Below are 21,486 nucleotides of genomic sequence, written 5' to 3' on the forward strand. Positions count from 1 at the left end.
GGTTTAGTGACTGGCTACATAAATATTAACATATGGTAGTCACTTAATTTGTAGTTGGAATTACTTAATTTCTTTCCCTAACTACTGACTGCAATATAGGATTTTTAAGTGAATCTGTTCCTATTTTCCATCTATTTTGTGTTATTCTGCCTGAAGCATTTTAGCATTAACACACCCATGAATAAGCAGGCAGTCTGAGCAAACATCTCTTGGTCAGAAAGACAGGAAACAGTCCTGAAGGCAGATATGGCAGAGAAGCAGAGACATTTTTTCAGTTGAAGACACATTAATAGCCTGCTCAGTCTTAGGTGAAAAGATTAAAAATAGCTATCGTGGAGATCTGGCAAAAAATGGAACATGAATTTTAAACCCTAACAAAAAATGCCTAAACTGTATTTAGTTTGAGTCATCAAATATATTAATAATTTGTCTTTATGCTGATACATCTGTTCTGTTTAATGCAGAATTAACTGAACTTGCTTAATATAGTGTCTAGTCCACATTAGCCATACATGTGCAGGGCCATATACTGAACCACTATAGTTTTGTCCTGTGTCCATGTTAGCATTGTCCAAATAGTTTTAGCTTCAGTGTCCCCTGGGTTTTTATCCTGCACTTCTTGGCACAACTTCCCAGAACCAGTGGCTTCTAGGCATGTGGGCTTGAAAGACGAGAAGTTACTGTAGGACAATAAGGGGGACATTAACTGAAACACTTAAGTCTACACTGGCTTAGTACTGTCTGTACTGGTTCTAAACCAGTACAGGCTGAAACAATCCCATCTGAACCACTACTGAGCCCTGCTGAAAACCAGTTGTTAGCCCACATACAAATCACTTGAAAAACTTTGTGTATCGACTATGTAGTAAGATGAAACATAAGCCATCAGGAACCCCTAACTGATGACAGACTAAAGGGGCCAGCTCCTCCACTGATATAAATGAAACTAGCTTCACTCATTTCAAGGTGTTTTACAAGCAGGGTAAGAGGCCCAAAGTATTCTTTTCAAATTCTACAGGACAGACAAAGCCTTAGACCTTCTCAGAGTAAAAGACCAGTCATTCTTTTATTACTACTTGGAAATTATTTCATAAATGAACCAGATTATATCTGTTATATTTTGAATTAACAAAATGCTGAACCTTTTGGTACTTACTGCCATGGAGAAAAAAGCAGTATTATTAATATTTACTAGCTTTATAGTAACAATCCCCATTTCTGTGTTTGAATTACTTGTTTAATCTCATGATCCAGAAAAAGGACAGTTCTTCAAGATACAAAATCCGGGTCTAGTATCCAGTTTACATTTAGATACTCAGAGACAGAAGACTACCAGTTTTGTTTGGACATATTCCTGGAGTTTTCTTCTCATGGCATAATCTTCAATTCCTGTAGATTCCTGGGCAATCCTGGAGAGTTGGCAACCCTACATATCCTTTCTTCATAAGTTGATAGCAATGAAAAAGACGGGAGCTGGAGTTGTCATTAATGGGGTTTGTCTGGGTCATTTGTGCAGTACAAACTGATAAAGGCTCTGCCCCTTCCTGAACTTCCAAGATTCAAATTTCAACTTTATTGAAAAGGATCTGAAATTGGCTCTTTAGATTTGGGTACCTGACACAGGATTTGTTGATACTGTGAATGGCTATAGAGGTAAATCAAATAATTTGATCCATATCCTATTGTATCACTACTTACACAGCTCTGTAAAGACATGATTCCCCAGAGAAATTTTCATCCTAGTCAGCCAGTCTGCTGTATGATTTTAAGGGTTTTTTTATGTGAGGTACATGCAGCACTTAGATCAATCTGAGGCTGGGTTGGGTTTTTTTTTTTTTTGCTTATCTCAGTTATCTGAGTACAGGAATAAATTCCCTGAGCAGAGTTTCTGCCAGTTCACATAGACATTTCAGATCTAAACCAGGACATGACCCTCCAAGTATACAAAAATAATAGGAATGGACACCTTGAACTTTTTAAGTTAATGGTATCTGGCAAATGATTCATATTTAGTGAGTAGCTGTCTGATTTAGAGAGTGACATAAAAACATTGGGCCAAATTCATAATCAGAGTAAATGGGATCAATTCCCATTGAAATCATTGGCATCTGCATCCATTTTTCATCCAGCAGGTTTCCCCACACTCCTTTTATTACCTTCAGAAATAGTTAGCTTAGCTTTCATGCAGCCTTCAATATAATCAAATTCTGAAAACCTCTCTGCAGCAACCAGGTTAGATTTTATCATCACTCACTACATCTGCCCATAAAGAGCTCTGTTCTCTAACCAGAAGAGACATTAGAGATGCTTATGGATGAATGATTATGCAGTGTTATTACATGTTTAAAAGATCACTCTAAGAACTCTCAATTTACAATATTCTCTCCAGTAACAGAACATTCATATGCAAGGAAGAATTTACTTTAAATGTATTAAAGAGTTGTCCTCTCTTGTTGGTTGTGAATATGTGGTCACAACCACATAGAAACAAATTATAATCATGATTATTATTCATCTACATAAATTACTACATTGGCACATAAGATCAATCATGGACCAAGAAAGAACTAGCACAAAACCCACATCCCTTGTTCTATGAGAACAGCGGAATTAAGCAATTCTATACATTGCTTTAAAAGTACAGTCTGAACAGGAGAGTGGTATCTGGGTTAAGGCACTAGAATTAGTTACAGCTGATCATGGTTCAGTTTCTTGGTTCCACCATATGCACACTTATATGGCCTTAGACAAGTCACTTCATCTCTCTCTCTCTCTTTCCTTTAACTCCCCATCTATGAAACCAGGATACTTCCTTTATACCACATTGTGTCTTGTCTATTTAGACAGTATACTCTTAATTGCTGTGGGACTCCAGTGCCTATCAGATTGGGCACCAGAACTGGTTGCAGTTTCTAGGCAATACTGTAACACAAACAAATAATAATAATAGATTCATTGAGAAACAGGCTAAGTTTCATTGCTGGCTATCAGAATACTGCTGATCAATGCAATGTGCACAATAGATTTGTTCTGGTAAATTTCAAAGTGTGAACTGGCTTTTATTTTGGCATAATATCTCTCTAGACCTCTCTGTGTCCTTATCTGATGATTATCAAGATTTGGCCAGGTGATCAGAGAAATTTTGTAAGAGGGTAACTTTTTTCTGCTGTAATATGTTCCATAAGGATTTTCATTATACAAGGTGTCTCTTAGCAGGATTTGGAGTACAGACACGTTTCATTAACTGTATATTATTTTGCAGCATTTTTCTAAAATGGAAATAGAGATTAATATTAGCTGATATTTTATTATAAAATCTGGCAGTCCAAATACTGAATCCAAACAATGCTGTCCATTCATTTGCTAGCAACATAAAATCTAGATTGCTTTAACTTAATCAAGAAGAATGCTGAGTTCTTTGGAACTCTACAATCTATTGCAAACACTACATCCAGGTGGAGAAGCATGCCATTCACAGAATTAAAGCTTGGGTCATGTAAACACATCAACATGGGCTTAAGTATGCAGGTCCACTGTTGGATCAGGGCCTAACTGAAAACAATTTAAGTGCTGAATAAACTTCCATCTTAATAAAATATACAATATTTCATAAGATAGTTGGGGCGAGCTTAATTCCCACTGGCACAGAATGGGTTAAATCATTTTGCCCTGAACTAGTTTGGCCCACTGCACCATATGGGGATAACTGTAGTGAAGGCTGGTGATGTTTGCACTGATGCCATTTCTCAGAGAATGGATGGCTTAATTTCTACCTGTGGCTTAAAAGGAATTTGCCAGCACAAGTGCTTAATCAGTGCACTGAATCAGCACTTTCCCTTCTTCCTAGCTCCTCTCATCCCATAATACACCCTTTTGGAACTGCATGATCCTGTACATTGCATTGCTGGCACGTGCCAGAATATCCCTTATGGAAATTAGTCCTTTCTTTCTAAAAACACTGACCTTTTAATCATTTTAAGTGACCCGTATTTTTATAAAGGCCTGGAAAAGTAGGCTTGTACCAAAAGTAGTAAGGATGAAGACTTGGGAGATGTGCATTCAATTCTTAGCCTTGTATGACCTTTGTCAAGTTACTTAATCTACCTTCCGCCTAATTCCTTCTCTTTAATATAGAGATAATTCCCTAACTTACAGACACCTTGAGAGGATAAAATCCATTAATGATTGGTATCTGAGCTCCTCATGTAGTGATAACACCCAACTAAATATCTCTAGTACTGCCCCAAGAAATAAATAGGAGTGATACTGACAATTATTCTTTTGTAAATCTCGCTTCTGTCTCCAGTAACACAATCTATGTATTTTAGAAATGTGAATCTATCTATGTGTGTGAGCGTCCATTTATTCAAGAACTCCTAATGATAAATAGGACCAAATTTGTCATGTAGTTTCACACTGGCCAGTAGCAGCTGACACCCTGGCTTGTCCGGGGGAGCAGCTGCTGGCTACTCTGTGGCTCTTGCCACCCCAGGGCCAGCTGTGTAAGTCTTCTACTAAACAAATATGGAGAGAAAAAAGTTATTAAACACGTAAATGATAATGGAACCATGTGCAATAAGAAGCAATGATTTGTTCGTAAGTCTCAACAACGTGGGTGCTCTGGGGCTGGAGCATCCATGAGGAAAAAATGGTGCCCCCCTCACTTCCACCACTCCCCACAGTGGCCACCAGCAGACTCCATGGATCAGTGCCTCACCTTCCCCCATTCTGTGCCTACTACCTGCTGTGATCAGCTGTTTCATGGAGTGCAGGGGAAGGGGGGAAGAAGGGGAGAGAAGAGCCAGGACATGGCATGCTCAGAGGAGGAGGTAGAACTGGGCAGGAAGTGGTGGAGTGGGGGTGGAGTCTGGTACAAAGTCTGGCTTCAGCACCTCTGGGCAATTTGGAAAGTCAGCACCTATGGGTTCTTAAGAATTGATCTTGCCAGGTAACTTCAAACTTAGAGAATTACTAAATAAATAATTAGCAAATGAATGAAAAGGAATACATAGAATCATTAGAATTTTAGTGAAGTGCTCACTAGAGTGTTTCAAGAAATTTTTTACAATATTTGTTCAAATCTGTTTGGGTACATACACGGCCAGAACAAAACTGGTTGAAAGTCCACAAAGTTCTCTAGCATGAATTTCCAGGAAGTGTGTTAGATAGAACTTTGTGTAATGAGCTAAAAGAGGTAAGGAGAACTTTTATGAAATACTTGAATGGATGTTATCCAATGAGAAGAAAGAAAACATGAAGGAACCCAGGGATTTTGAAATCATGGACAAAAAATAACAAAATAAGACTAATCTTGCTAAAATGCAAACTATGATAACAGCAAAAAAAATCTGAAACAAATATATTCATTGGGAAAGAGAAATCTGGAAATGTTTAATGTTATCAAAGACTTAAGACCAAAATTTCAAAATTGCCAATGTACTTCCTAGTTATATAACAACATGTTGAAAACCAAGTAGTCATACCTATAGATGTAACTAACCCAGTACTGACTGTCAAAGAAATGATTAGTTCTGAGATGTGCTCTTAACGAAAGACGGATTTTTCATGAGATAGTCTAGGGAGAGAGAGAAGTCTGAATTTCTGCATTTATATAGTTAACTCTTCTTATGTACATGATAATAAGCTAATCCAATTAAAGCTATTTCTCTGTGTGACCCTAAAGAAGTCGAGAGCACAGATTATTTTCCATAGAGAAGACTCAGATATATATAAACACAAAAATAGAACTATTTGGAAACCTTGCCTCAAATCAGAAGTGCTAAATTAATTTACATAGCATAAAGGTTGACACACAAGAGACAGACCTACCCCCATCTAAAATAACGAGGAAAATTCAATTTATTTCTGCATATTGTCTTTTACCTTCCCAGTCTAGTTCATTGCCATTTCCAGTATATTCAAAAGAATCTGCTTCATCAGGTGTGTCAAGATCATCTACATTGATGTCAATTTCATCGGGGGTGTCCAGATTGTCATCGGAAAGGACAGATCCTTCACTCCGGTCCAAAGAAAGGTTGATGTTTGGAGCTGTGAGCTTTATTCTTCTGGGATGGGAACCATTAAGATCCAAAGAATTAGGTGGCTCTAAATAAATATGAAGAAAGAAAAAAGTATCTGTATCAAATTAAACTGCTCTATTGGACACTTCTGAATAGTGTAAAATGCTTTTAACAATGAGATTTTCTATCAACCAGTTATTTAAAATTGTACAATATAGAAAATAAACTGTAAAAAAAAAAGTTTATAAGAAACCAAAATAGAATTATGTTGTCAAAAAGGTCAAATGTTACTAACCGCTCTAAATTACATGACATTCCAATGACCTTAGTAGGATGCATATGGAAGCATCTCAAGACAGAATTTGGTCAAATAATTTTAGTATTAAACATATAAAAATTATCATGATATTTAAATAACAGATGAAGGATTTGTACTGTCAGACAGTAACATCATTATTAATCATAATTACTTTATGTTAAATTGTTCAAAATGGAATTTATCACTCTTGAAGAAAATACCTGAGTCAGAAAGTTCAGATCCGATTCCCACCTTTTCCAAATCAGTGTAATATTGAAATATGGGTTTACTTTTTTTTCTTACTATTACATAATAAAAATACATAATTAGTATCAATGTTGACTCCAGGAAGAATGAATAGACCTCTATGTATCTCTTATAGTATGTGTTTGGTGTTATTCTTATGGTATTGTTTTGTAAATTCTCTGCTCTGTATTTTTATGATTATATAGGGATTTCAAGAAAGTAGTTTTAGCAAACTCAGGGAGCTGGTACATAAAATCCCATAGGCAGCAAGAAAAACAGAAAATGTGGAAATGGCTGAGGTGCTTAATGACTTCTTTGTTCCAGTTTTCACTAAGAAGTTTGGAGGTGATTGGACATCTAGCATAGTGAATTACAGTGAAATTGAGGTACAAATTGTACCTCCGAAAATCGGCATTCTCTGGTCCGGCTGCCAGACCATGAATGCTCCTGGGCAGGAGGGCCAGACAGTGCTGGGGAAAACAGGGCTGGCAGCTCATCTGGAGGCAGTGCAGGACCAGGAATGGAGCCACCTGCAGCAGTGTAGGGTCGGGGCCACAGTCCCTAGGAAGCCCATGTTGCATGGGACCAGACCTCTACAGCAGCCCCTGAGAACATGCTGCTGGGACCAGAGTCCCATGGCAGCCCCAGGACTGCAGGGCACGCTGGAGCCCCATGGCAGCCCCCAGCAACATGGGGCCAGAGTCCCCCGGCACCCCTTGTAGGCGTCGGGCCAGAGCCCTGCAGCAGCCCCCTGGAGCATGGGAATGGAGCCGGAGCCCTGCGGCAGGAACCAAAGCCTGTGGTGCCCAGGGAACCAGTAGCAGCTGGGCAAACAGCCTAGCCAGTTTGGGGGGGAGGATGAGACAGGGTGCTTGTTGGTGCAGCCTGTCGGCAGCAGGTGGCAAGAGATCTCCCTGGTCTGGCACAAGCTCTTGTTCAGGACCAGTCAAGTCCCAAGGGTGCCTCACCAGAGAGGCCCAATCTGTTATATCAGAGGCTAAATAGGAAAAGAACAAGTTAAAAATTACTTGGACAAATTAGATGTCCTCAAGTCACCAGGGTCTGATGAAATGCACTGCAGAATACTCGAAGAGCTGACTGAGCCATTAGTGATTATCTTTGAAAAGTCATGGAAGACCAGAGAGATTCCAGAAGACTGGAAAATAGTACTATATTTGTTCATCTCGTTTTAAAAAAAGGGAAATAAGGAACAACCCAGGGAATTATGGACCAGTCAGCTTAATTTCTATACCAAGATAATGGAGCAGATAATCAAGGACTCAGTTTGCAAACATCTACATGACAATAGGATGACAAACAACAAACAGCATGGATCAGTCAAGAATAAATTGCGTCAAATCAACCCAATAGCTTTCTTTTGACATGGTAACAAGCCTTGTGGGAAATGAGGGAGAAGTGGTATATCCTGACTTCAGTATAGTTTTTGATGCTGTCTCACCTGACATAAACTAGGGAAATGAAACCTAAAAGGAGCTATTATAAGATGGATGCAAAGCTGGCTGGAAAACCATTCCCAGGCTAGGTCTAGAATGCAGGAATTTGTCGGCAGAGGCAATGCAAATGAAGCGTTCATTAGCATTTCTCGTGCTGTCATTTGCATAACCTCTTCCGATCCTTTTTGTGAAGAGGTTTTTGTGCAAAAACAAGCAGTGTAGACAGGGCCATTTTGTGCAAAAAATCCCATTTGTGCAAGATCCTGTATACTTCTTTTTTGAGGCATAAGGGATCTTGTGCAAATGGGGGGTTTTTTTGCACAAAATGGCCCTGTCTGCACTGCTTTTCTTTGCATAAAAACTCTTCCACAAAAAGGATCGGAAGAGACTATGCAAATGACAGCCCCAGAGAGTAGTTTTCAATGGCTCACAGTGATTCTGGAAGGGCAGAATGAGTGAGGTCCATAGGGATAAGTTCTGGATCTGGTTCTGTTCATCAATTATTTAAATAATGGCATAGAAAGTTTGTGGATGATACCAACCTGGGAGAAATTGCAAGTGCTTTGGAGAATTAAAATTCAAAATGATCTAAATAAACTGGAGAAATGGTGTGTGGTAAATAGGAAGAAATTCAGAGGACAAATGCAAAATACTCCATTTAGAAAGGAATAATCAGTTGCACACATACAAAACAGCTTAGGAAGGAGTACTGCAGAAAAGGATCTAGGAGTCAGTGGACCACAAGCTAAATATGAATCAACAGTGTCATACTGTTGCAAAAAAAAAGCAAACATCTTTCTGGGATGTATTAACAGAACTGTCGTAACATGACATGAGAAGTAATTCTACTATTTTACTCTGCACTGATTTAGCCTCCACTGGAGTATTGTGTCCAGTTCTGGGTGCCACATTTCAGGAAAGATGTGAACAAACTGGAACAAGTCCAGAGAAAAGCAACAAAAATGAGGAAAAGTTTAGAAAACATGACACATAAGGCAAGATGGGAAAATTGGATTGGTTCAGTCTGGAAAAAGAGAAGACTGAGAGGATACATAGACACAACCATTTTCAACTATATAAAAGGTTGTTACAAGAAGGGGGGGAAAATTCTCATTTACCTCTGATGATAGGACAAGAAGCAATGGTCTTAAATTGCAGCAAGGAAGATTTAGGTTGGACATCAGGAAAAACTTCCTAATTGTCAGGATAGGTAAGCAAAAGAATAAGTTGCTTAGGGAAATTGTGGAATCTCCGTCAGTAGAAATTTTTAAGAGCAGGTTAGACAAACACCTGACAGGGATGGACTAGATGGTACCTGGGCCTGTCATGATTGCAGGGACTGGATTAGATGGCTTTTCGAGGGCCTTTCTAATCCTATTATTCTATGACAAATTCTGTACACTGACAGTTATAGATGTGCAACATAACCTTGTTCCTCCTTGTTGGGTGTAAATGAAGGAATTCTCAATCAATTAAAATACAAGATGGGCATGGATTCTTTCCTGCTACTGCATTTTTAAGCAAGATTTTAAGCTATTTTCTTTGGATTCATGTATTTTAATACTGAACTCACCCCATTTAGACTGAAGTCAAATTTAGAATACTTAAGGCAAAGTACTTAATTATCACAAGAACTAAATGCATTAACAGATGACACTAGGACAAAAGGGGAAATATGTGGCAGACTGCTTAATTTTTATCGTTCGTCACGTGAAATAAAGAATTAACTAAATAAAGAATTATTTCTAACACTGAAAAATGCCTTACACCAGCATAGAGACTTTCTTCTCACTGAATAATTAAATGCCATGCAACTCAGACATAACTGAATGAATGAATAAATGCTTATCTTACCAGGCCTGATCTCTGCAGCATCGGGACTTAGTACACCCTCCTCAAGGGGGATGTCCATTCCCACATCCTCTGGTACCAATCTGGGAAAACAAAAAAAAACCAAAGCAAAATATTAAGTTGGCATATTTTCTAGGCAAGATGACCAAGTTCAAAAGATGATTTGATCCAATTTGTGGCACTGTTTTTCTTCATTGATGTCTAAGTTTTTAATAATTTATTTGCAAACTGGCTACAATAATACAGTGATGACCAAAATGTGGGCTGATAGAACATATTTATATAGCAATTAGTTACCTTCATTGATGATGATTTAGCAAAAATGTAGTATTTTAGTATTGGTATAAGAATATAAGTTGTATGCATAATGATTTGCTTAAGTTCTGTATGTTTCTGTTTCACCCTGTCTCTCATGATTAGATGTTTACTGTAAGGTCTTGCTTCCTGTTAGCATTACAAAGTAAGCTGTACTCCTTGTCTGTAGCAAAACTAAGTTGTGGACGATTCCTTTCTTTTTGTTGTTCCTTCAGTAACTATTTATCTTGTCTGAAACGCTGCAAAATTATTTGATGTGTGTGCAGAATGTGTGAAAGTATGAAAGCCATGACAAATGCCCAGGTGGTCAAGATGAAGACTGAGTCTTGAAGATAACCAGGAAACATCTACAGTAGAGTCTCGATTATCCGACCTTCTTTTATCTGACATTCCGTGTTATCCGATCTGCCTGTGGCTGCCCAAGCCAATTGTGCAGGCGGCTGAGCCGGCAGAGCAGAGTGTGGAAGGGAAGGCGCCGGGCAGTGCGGAGAGAAAGGCGGTGAGAGAAGAGGGAGGAAGGAGCAGGGCCATGTGGCAGAATGCCAGAGCCCAGCTGCCACCGCTCCCTGAAGGTTGCAGGGTGCTCCAATCTCCCCCATCTCCTCTGGCCAGCCGAGCTGCCCCTGACCTCCCCTATCTCTCCTGACCAGTCGCTCTGCCCCCGACCCCTCTCTCTCCCAGCCAGCCGTGCTGCCCCCGACCTCCTCTATCTCTCCCGGCCAGCTACGCTGCCCCTGACCTCTCGTATCTCTCCTGGCCAGTCGGGGAGATCAAGGAGGTCGGGGGCAGCACGACTGGCCGAGAGAGATAGGGGAGGTTGGGAGAGCGCGACTGGCCGGGAGAGATAGGGGAGGTCGGGGCAGCACGGCTCCCCATGAAGCAGCCGAGTGTCTGCAGAGTGGCAGATGACAGAGAAAATACCTTGGACACCGCAAGGTATTTTCCATATTAGCCGACATTTCGATTATCCGACCATCCTTCAGTCCCATTTAGGTCGGATAATCGAGACTTTACTGTATTATGTCTGAGGCTGAATTGATTTGGCAGAACTGAGCAACCCTTGAATCAGGCAGACCCCCTCAAGAGTGAGACAAAAATAAGAGACAATGATTGGCAGCCTGACAATAATCATCAAAGAATAACTGTGGAAAATCTGGAGATTAAAATGTTTTAAGAATAGGTGTAGCCAGACAGGAACGCCCCTCCCATCCTCACCCCTCCCCCTGCAACATCCATCTTTGCTTGCCTGGAAGCATGCAAGGCACACAGAGCAGTAAAACACCATAGTCTTTGAAAGCCTTGAACAGGAGGCCCAGATATGCTAGCTCACCCAGCGACCCTGGACAACTGTAAGCAGACATAAGAGGGTGGTCGAACTAATGGCTGACTAAGAGGCTGCCGAGGAGTGCCCTTGACTGAAACCCATATTGATACGAACACACACTGTCCAGGGAGAAGAATCTCCCGCCCAGTAAAAAATGTCCAGTACTCACAATTTAGTCATCTCTCTTGCAAGTGTAAATTAAGTTGAAACTCCCTTGTAAGAACTGGCATCACAAAGATGGACCAACACAATTTGGCATCTTAAATAAGAAAGAGGATACGGGCCCCTATGGGTATAAAGATGGGTCCAGCAGCACACTTACTCTGAGCATCAATCTACCATCTATCTGCTGGTTGGATTAGGTGATTGGCCTCCCGAGGTTCCATGGGGACGCCCACCTCGTATTCGTCTTTCCTAGGAATTGAGGGACCGGCCCTGGCCTGATATGCTGGAGTCAAGAGTCACAGAAGGGGGTAAAAATTGTACCTGGATGTGGTCCTTTGTCTCAAGTGTACACATAGACTTAAAGCTCTTTAAAGATTAAGCTATCACTTCTATTTCTATTTTCTATCTTTATTTTCTTTGTAACCATTTTTAAGATCTATATTTGCTAGCAGTTAAGAAATAGAGCAATAGCCATTGTAACCATATAATTTATAAGCTTCTTTAATAAACCTGTAAGGGTATGTCTACACTACCCCCCTAGTTTGAACTAGGGGGGTAATGTATGCATACCGAACTTGCTAATGAAGCCCGGGATTTGAATTTCCCGGGCTTCATTAGCATAAAGCCGGCGCCGCCATTTTTAAAAGCCGGCTAGTGCAAACCCCGTGCCGCGCGGTTACACGCGGCACGGACTAGATAGTTCGGATTAGGCTTCCTAATCCGAACTATCTGTACACCTCGTTCCACGAGGCGTGATTAGAAGCCTAATCCGAACTATCTAGTCCGTGCCGCGTGTAGCCGCGCGGCACGGGGTTCGCACTAGCCGGCTTTTAAAAATGACGGCGCCGGCTTTATGCTAATGAAGCCCGGGAAATTCAAATCCCGGGCTTCATTAGCAAGTTCGGTATGCATACATTACCCCCCTAATTCAAACTAGGGGGGTAGTGTAGACATACCCTAACTGTTTAAGCTTTAACCTGACTCCTTCAGTTGCTGTAACAGAACCAAGCACAATTTAAAAGAATTTCAGCCGATCATAAGGAACAGATATAGAAAGAGCTGGGGCATTTGGATCGTGTCGCTTCCAGAGGACAGATCCGTAAGGGCATCTCTCAGTCTTCCCTAGGCTGCCCACTGCGAAGGGATCCTGTATCCTAGCGGACAAAGACACGGACGTTAAAACTCCTCGGGGCGCCCATCAGTCTCTCCTAGACTGCACACTGCGACGGGGCCTTGTGTCCCAGCAGTTGAAGACTCGGGTGTAACACACACACACAGACTGCCCTGACCATCGGCTGACAATGGGTTGTGCCCATGAAAGCTCATGATACTATTTATATCTTTTTGTTAGTCTGCAAGGATACTTCTACACTATAGAGGAAGATCAAAGCTGCCGATGTCCTTCTTCCAGAGTACGCATTAGCAGTCTAGTTAAGACAGCTAATTCAAAGAGAGAGGGGCACTCTGGTCAATGCTGGTAACCTGCTTTCATGAGGAGTAAGGGAAGTCAAAGGAGGAGTGTCTCTCTTTGACTTCCTGCAATGTGGACAGCCCCAAAAGCTGAGTTAAGGTACTTCAACTTCAGCTATGCAATTAATGTAGCTGCAGTTACATGTCTTAATTAAACCTTTTCCCCACAATGTAGACATACCCTAAGGCTCTATAGGACCACTCTTTTTTAAGCTTTTTTTAAAGTTACAGACTAACACAGCTACTCCTCTGTGACTTTTAAACACCCCTATTAGTTACACTCAAGTCATTTCCTTCCTTCACGGCCAGAAGAGGTAAAAACCTGGTGGACGGGGCAGGGGAGAGGTAGAGTGTAGAGACGTAGTGTCCCCGTACTGTATCATACACTTATTCCTCACACTCGAGTACTGCATAAAGGGGCATGTTAACTCACTGCAGTGCTATCACCCGCAGTATTGCAGGATTTTTGTAAATAAGTTATTGCTGACATTCTTTGCATTAACGACTGGAATTCTTCCTCCATGCTATGAGGAGAACCTGCAGGTCACAGCTAGGTTGAGAGCCCATCCACTGGCACTGGGCTTCCTCAAATGTCAGCAGAATCCTCTGGCAATGGAGAAACTCCAGTCTACACGTGACAAGCTGTTTCCACTCCTTTGCCAACACAGGGAAGAATACATTGGAAACCCACTGTATCCATGCTCAAAGAATTTCCTGGCACACAAGATGATGTTGATCACAATATTAAGAAATTAGAGAATGTTTTTTCTTTCCTGTAAATGCTCCTTGTTGAAGGAATACCCAGCTGCATTAGAAGCTCCGTTCTCATCATGCACGATTTACTGGATTGATAAAAAGATGTTTTCCCTTGAAACCGAGGTCAAAATAAATTAAACTCTTTGTGCCCTAAATGACTTCTTTTGTGTGGTACACAGACCATTCATTCAAGGATCAGCTGCATTACGAGTCAGGTTACGGGATGTTAGCTTTAATACATCAGTCCTGCAGACTTGCACAAAAGTAAGTCCAAAATTGGGTATTTCTTAAATGTAGTTCAGAGCCAGATATCAGTTTTGTATGAGAGGAGATGGGGATGGGGAAAACTGACTTGCAGCTAACCTCCTTTTACATTCTTTTTTTATGGTTTAGTCAGCCATATAATCTGATGAAACAATCTCTAGGTGCTCTTTAGTTTTCCACAGTCTCTCCATGAAGTCTCTGAAAGCCTCTTAGTGATCGAGGGCATTTTTTATTCTGAGTGGGTGTTCCCCTTCAGATGTGGTGTCTTAATGCTGATTTTGGCCATCAGCTTTTGCAAATATCTGCCGTCCATGTTCATATTATGTCATAACCCCTGTGGGTTGTGCCCTACCCTGGGTCGGGCTACATACATGTGTGGTTGATAGGTCTCAGAAAATGAGGCGCACTCCTCATCCCCCAAGCAGCTAGTTCTGCAGATTCTATCTGTGGAGAATTTATTGTTTTGATTTCTTTTTCTCCATGAGCATTAAGCTGCCCATCTTTTCAGCCTGACTATCAGCCCAAATATGTATGTGTCTACAGCCTCTGTAAGTGGCCAAGTTTAACAAATGACAAATGGATCTTCTTTACACTGGGCCCTCCTTTGCCACCCATCACAGTTCATTTGCTGTATGGACTTCTGACTCTCCAGTTTTCTGTGCCCCAGAGGTTGTGTGACTCTTAAGCTGGAGAAGGCCCTAGGGCAGAAAACAGCATATTGATATTTTCTAATTTTTTCATAGAGTTTTCAGATTTTCCTCTCCTATGCTCAGAAATGCATGTATTTAATTTTACCTCTAAAGGGCACTATGTCCAAGGCTTTTAGAAAGTGATCAAAGAAAGGTAAATGCAAAAAGTGCCACACCAACAAATACAAATAAAATAAAAATGTTGCTAATCCATGTTTGTTTTGAAAAATAATAATGGTAAAACCGGGGATACAAAATACAAAGCGAATGTTATTTAGAGAGGAGCCTGGAAAATTAGACATATTAAAAACAAGCAAGCTTTTCTCAAATTTCATAGATAACCCAGGTGCACCATGGCTTTGCAATAAACAGACTTGCTTAGTGCCTGTTGTCTAACAAGATCACAGAAAAACATGGAGCTTTTGGAAGGTGAATGGGTTCATTGTGAGATACTCAACAGATATAAAAATAATTTTATGGGATTTGAGGGCTCTATTACCTCAGCCTGATGGATCAAGAACAAAACCTTAAAAAAACCAGTATTTTTTTTCTCTTCCTTCTTATACCTATTTCAGGTAGAATACAAGTCACATAAAAACCATGGAAGGAGAGGTAGCAAAATGTGGTATAAGAAATCACAATGCAACATTTCTTCCTCCATTTAAAAGAATCCTTCCTTATGTTTCTTCTTTCATAAAAATATATTTTATCTCTGTGAGCAGAGATAGCCTTTATTATCTTATTTCTGCAAGCACAGCAGCCCTTCTTTTCTGCTCAAAGCATGTTCTCGTTTTCCCTTCCACATATAATTTGTTCATTCTTGCCTCCCCTTCTCTTTCCTTTCCCAGGACTTTATTCTGTAGGGTGCTGTGTTCCTTCACTCTGATCCATAAGGCACTAACACGTATTCTTAAATAAACTTCAGTTAAATTGCTTTCATGCTTAAAGTTCACGATGTCTTTAAGTGTATTGCTGGGTCATGGCCAGAGAGCTGAGTACAATCCAGCCCTCAACTTTATCTCTTACCTTCCTATTACTAGTGTTTGAACAGCCAAATCATATTGTACTGAACAATGGGCAGGGGTAGGACCACCTTCCCCTTCTTGTGTACTTTCTCAGGATGGAAATAAAATCTAACGTTTAGACTGAATGAGCCAAATTAATAAAACAACAGACATTAATGGAATCGCATCAGGAACGAATCTTACAAAATATCCTGATTTGTAGATAAATCTTGTATCCTGTAAAGATTTGTGTTAAGTCTTTTAATATTACAGAAACTTTGTATTAAGTCTTTTTATAATGTTATATTCCTTAGGAATAATCAAGGTAAAGAAAATGTCTTTGTATTAGAAGTAGAATAGATCTTACTCCTTTGACTTGAAAATGATTCTATTCTTGATGAATGAGGTGTGAATGAATGAGGCATGGAGGGCAAATTGCAACAGTTGAAAAAGTGAAAAATAGGAGCCAAAACCAAGGACACCAAAGCTACATCTACACTGCACAGTTACTTCGGAATAAGCTATTCTGGAATAGTTATTCCAAAATAGCTTATTTCAAAAGAGCACATTTACACTGCCGGGAAGCCTCAAAAGTCTAAGGGAGGCTTCCCTAGTGTAGGTGTGCTGTCTCAATTTAGAGCCCCAGAAGAAATAACTTAGAATGGCCTTAATGAGGGGCTACTTCAAAATAGCAGAAGTGGAGCATCTACACATGCCTTATTTCGAAATAGCTATTCTTCATAGAATGAGGTTTATAGAAGTCGGAATAAGCCATCCATTATTTCAAAATTATTTCAAAATAATGCAATTGCTGTGTAGACGCTCACATTTTTATTTCAGAATAACGGTCATTATTCCGAAATAACTTAGCTGTGTAGATACACCTCAAGACACTGTCAAACGGGCTCATTGTGGAAAGGATCAGACATATGGATGGCCTTGGGAATCAAAAGCAAGCACTTTCTTTTGAAGCAAATTTGGGAGTTAAAGCAAACACCCTCTTTTAAGATGAATGTGGCATCACTGGGGAAAACACCCAGAGGAAGTCTCCATGGATCTAATTAAGAAATAACTGACATAGACAAAGTGCATAGATTTGCACAAGAGGTAAGCTCCTTTAAATGTGGGGTGTCTTGCATGGGACCATGGGTCTCATCTTGTCAACATTGGAGCATCGGTCTGGACCAACAGAGACTGGCTCCTTCCCCTTGCCCATCTAACTCATGTGGCCAGTGAGTTAAGGGGAGCAACAAGTGGGTAACTAAGCAACAAGAAGAGTGTGTGTGTGTGTGTGTGTGTGTGTGTGTGTGTGTGTGTCTACGTCTAGAATGCATCCCTCTGTCGACAGAGGGATGCAAATCAAGCACATCAAAATTGCTAATGAAGCAGGGATTTCAATATCCCCTGACTCATTAGCATAAACATGGCCACCGCTTTTTTTCGAAACGGAAGTTTTTAAAAAAAAAAAACCCCAAAACGGCACTCTAGATGCAGATTTGTCAAAAATAAAGCTTTTTTTGACAGATCATGTATTCCTCAAAAAATGAGGTTTATTTTCGACAGATCCGTGTCTAGACTGCCGGGTTTTTTTGAAAAAAAAACTCAGTTTCAGAAAAAAGCGGCGGCCATATTTATGATAATGAGGTGCCTAATATTTAAATCCCTGCTTCATTAGCAATTTCGATGCGCCTAATCTATATCTCTCTGTCAACAAAGAGGTGTAGTCTAGACACACTCTGTGTATGAGTGCATGAGTATGGTACATTATATGCATATAATACAATATTGATATATATATCACCAATAAATGTGGTGTTTTGCCATATCCCCCCGAAAAAGATCCTGTGCAATTCTTTAAGTACAACAGCTTAATTGCTAATGATATTTCTCTTCAATTTACAATTCTATGCTACAAAATAAGCCAGCTTTTTCAGTTTACGGCCAAAATATCCCATCAGATAGCATACATGGGATAAATATCACTAATTTCAATGAGAGAGGTGTGTCACATGTCCCTTTCCAGCTTTGGGACCACTTTAACCCTCCCTTTTGCATTCCTGTAACACAACTGCAGAACACATCACTACTGAAGATCAAACTCTTGTCAGACATATGAATTTTTAGAATTAAAAGTGTTTGGCAGTTTTGTTCTTATTGCAAAAAATAAAGGGCCTTTCTACTTCCTTTTTATTAAAAACAATTACTACATGTTTATGTATACTGTCAGGTCCCGCAACTTCTGAATGTAGTTCTTCCTCTGTTCGGAAAGAGAACTGGAATGTCAGGGCTTTTCTCTATAAATATTTCTTATGAGTAATGGTACCATGAATACCAATGTTATAGGGTCATCTAACATTGTTGGACTACTTTTTCAAAATTACAACAGAAAAGATGAAAAATACAGTTAATCGGTTTGAGCATTTTGAATAGGAGATAATTATTCCGGTTACAGAGGTGAACTGTATAACTGTGTTACAAATGAGATGGGTTATTTCAAGTGACATATTAAGTTGCTAGAATTGAAAAGCACATTAATTGCATGTGTGTGTCTTTGCCTTTTGAAGCTGATCATCTAAGTAGGACAAGTGGAAGGGATTTGCAGGCTCAGCCAGAAGCATGCTATACCAGCAAAAAACAGGAGATTCAGGAAATCAGGTATCATTATACGCAGTTAGGGAATGACAATATTATTATACACAATTAGGAAGGGAGCGAATGATAGAATATTTGGCCATAAGCTCTCCACTCAAAAAATAGTTGTCAGGAAATGCTCAGCTAGGAAGAAAAATATAAGCCATAGGTAAGACCCACTAGCCCACGCTATTTCATTGAGGGAGAGAAAATATATTGACATGGATATCTTCAAACTGTTCTTAGAACCAGTTCTTAACTACAACATTTCTGTACTACAAAACTGTAAGCAGGAAAGTTCTACAGCTTGTTTTCAAAAGAGGCTGTAGAAAGAGATTCTTTGGTTGGTAAACTAAAGATCCTCTGAAAACCAGCACTCTCTGGTCTTGGGCCAGAGAGCCTAGGAGCCTAATGGCAGGAGGGCCAGCAGCTCAATTGGGAACTGGGGGCAAGAAGGCCAGAGGAATGCTGGGGCCAGAGAATGGAGAACTCTGGCAGCCCATGGCAGTGTGGAGCTGGGGGCTGGGAAACCTGAGGCGCCTGTGGCAACACTGGACCAAAAACCATAGAAGCCCAGATGCCTGCAACAGCATGGGACTGTAGAAGCTCAGCTGCCCACGGCAGTGCGGAGCTGGAGGACCCTGACAGCCTGTGGCAGCATGGGGTTGGGGACTGGAGAAGTGCAGCCCCTCGCAGTGGCGTGGGGCTGGGGAAATCTGGCCATATGTAGCAGCATGGGCCAGGGCCAGAGAATCCCAGTCACCCATGGCAGGTGGCAGCACAGAGGACAGCCTGGCAGGGGAGAGGATAAAGGGCGCCAGAGGCAGGGGGCCAGCTGGTTCAGGGCCCGTGGCAGGGGACCCCCTCCCCTGGTCTGGCAAATTCTGTCATTTGGGACCGGTCAGGTCCCGATGGTGCCAAACCAGGGAGGTCCAACCTGTGTTCAACAAATCAAAGTGGCATGGACTGCACAGCTCGTATTCAATGCAGGAAGCACTTGACAGTTCAAGTGGACTCTTTGAGTGGTTTGTTATCTCCCCTATATCTGCATTTAAAAAGAACAGCCTAGAACAGGGGTGGGCAACATACAGCCTGTAGTCTGGATACAGCCTGCCAGGATCTGACCCCCGGGAACCCTTGGCAGGCTCCTTGCCTGCCCCGCCGCACACACTGTTCAGAGTAGCTCTCTGAATGCTTCAAGCCTGAGGGGAGAGGAAAGGCGTCACGCGCTGCCCCTGCCCTCGGCAAAATCTTTCAGCTCCTTTTGGCCGGTTTCTGGCCAAGAGGAGCTACCCGTTTGCTGGACAGACAGCGCACATAGCACCCCTTTCCCCTGGGCTCGCAACCTTCAGAACTGCACATGGCCCCTGAACCCGCTCTTGAGGAATCAGCTAGGCTGCTGGCCAGGGGCCACTTAGGTAAGCACCTCCTGGCCTGAGACTGCCTCTGGCTCCCTGCCTCTTCCTCCCCTCAACCTTCTGTCCCACTCCTGAAGACATTTTCCCATTGTCCAACTAGCTTTGTATTATCTTATTCATTTGTGTCTGGCTTTGCCATTGTAGAAGCAGCAGAAAAGCTTCAGAAAGTTGTATGTTGTGCTCCACAAGCTGACTTCCAATGTGCTTAGCGTAATGAGAATCCTCCTTCACCGAGCCCCATAAAACTAACATTTCTGTAAGTTTTGATGAAAAAATTCATAATAGCCTTGACAATTTAAAATACAACTAGGATTACTCCTGTGCAACTGGTTTGTTTGTCTTTACAGCTTTGTTGGCTTTTTCCAGTTATTTTTAATTAAATCTTTCTTTTTCTTTTTCATTGCCTACCTTTTGCACTGTTCAAAACATGTGCCTCTTTTAATAGTAATGTCTACTACACTCTTCTATGGGATGGAATCAGATCTGTCAACCGTGAATCCAAGGTCCTATTCTACTGGTAGAGGGGGACCTAATAGGGGTACAGGGTCTGGGCGGGAGTTGTGACCTGGGGCAAGGGGGTGCTGAGGGTTTGGATGGTGAGTAGGGGGAGGGAGTCAGGATGTGGGAAAGGCAGGGGATGCCAGAGGCAGGCTCTGACTAGGAGGCGCTTTCCTGAGCCAGCAGCCCTGCAGCACTCCCAAGGCAGGCTCGGTTCCCTGCCTGCTGCAAACCAAGATCACTTTAAACCACAGGCTTGTTCCCTCCATATGGCTCTCAGCTCCGGGAAGGGGAAGGGGCTTGTGCTGCCCCCATTTCCCAGGCCAATGTCTCAGCTCCTATTGGTTGGTTGTTTCCAGCCAATAGGAGTTAAGAGATTGGCCAGGGTCAATTCCTATTGGCCAATTGTTTCCAGCCTATAGGACCTAAGGATTGGACGGGGGGCTGGGAGATCACACAAAGTCTCCCCTTCCCTGCAGAGCAGAGAGCCCACAGATTGCAGTTTACACCACAGTAGGTGCATGTCTGAGGGTCCTGGCAGGGTGGTCTGTGGGCCGGGATCCAGTGGCTTGGCGGGCCACATTCAGCCCCTGGGCTGTATTTTGCCCAGCCCTGTCCTAACCTGAATTATGAAATCATAGAAATTCAGTTAAGACTAAAATTCCCCCATTTTGACTTGATGAAGAGCCAGGAGAGAGGCACAGGTCAACTGATGAGAAAGGCAGGGTCACAGAGCAATACTACAGGTTTAGAAGAACAGGAGGGTGAATAGCTATTTTGGGACCTTATAAGCATTGGAGCCTAGGAACATCTGCCTTCTCTGGGCTCTGACATAAGCAGGGAAGATCTGCTCCCTCTGTCTCATCTGAATGCCTCAGACATACAGATGCAGTGGTGGGTCATAGAGATGCGAGGGCAAGGGAAGGTGAAAGACAATGCCACTCTCAAGCTGGTCATGCAGGTGGCTTAAGTGGGAAGCAGTCCAGTGCCTGTAGCAAGGAGGTGCTGGGAACAGGCAGCAACAAACTGTTGTAAGGTACAGCGAGGAACAGAGTGGGGAGACAGACTGGAGACAAAGGAGGT

The 21,486-nt window shown here is 41.6% G+C and overlaps 1 protein-coding gene across 2 annotated transcripts in view; it reads right to left on the reverse strand.

Moving 5' to 3' along the window:
- PRUNE2 (prune homolog 2 with BCH domain) overlaps nt 1–21,486 on the reverse strand; it is a 75,775-nt gene that overhangs the window by 30,472 nt on the left and 23,817 nt on the right. For both annotated transcript variants that reach the window (XM_006122482.5, XM_089779241.1), the window contains 2 exons: nt 9,873–9,952; nt 5,884–6,105 (listed from right to left, as the gene is read on the reverse strand). In XM_006122482.5, the coding sequence (XP_006122544.3) occupies nt 5,884–6,105; nt 9,873–9,952 (302 nt within the window). The remainder of the gene's footprint in view (nt 1–5,883; nt 6,106–9,872; nt 9,953–21,486) is intronic.

The sequence above is a fragment of the Pelodiscus sinensis genome, chromosome 6, assembly GCF_052426305.1.
Source record: "Pelodiscus sinensis isolate ZL-2025 chromosome 6, ASM5242630v1, whole genome shotgun sequence".
Classification (NCBI taxonomy): Eukaryota; Metazoa; Chordata; order Testudines; family Trionychidae; genus Pelodiscus; species Pelodiscus sinensis.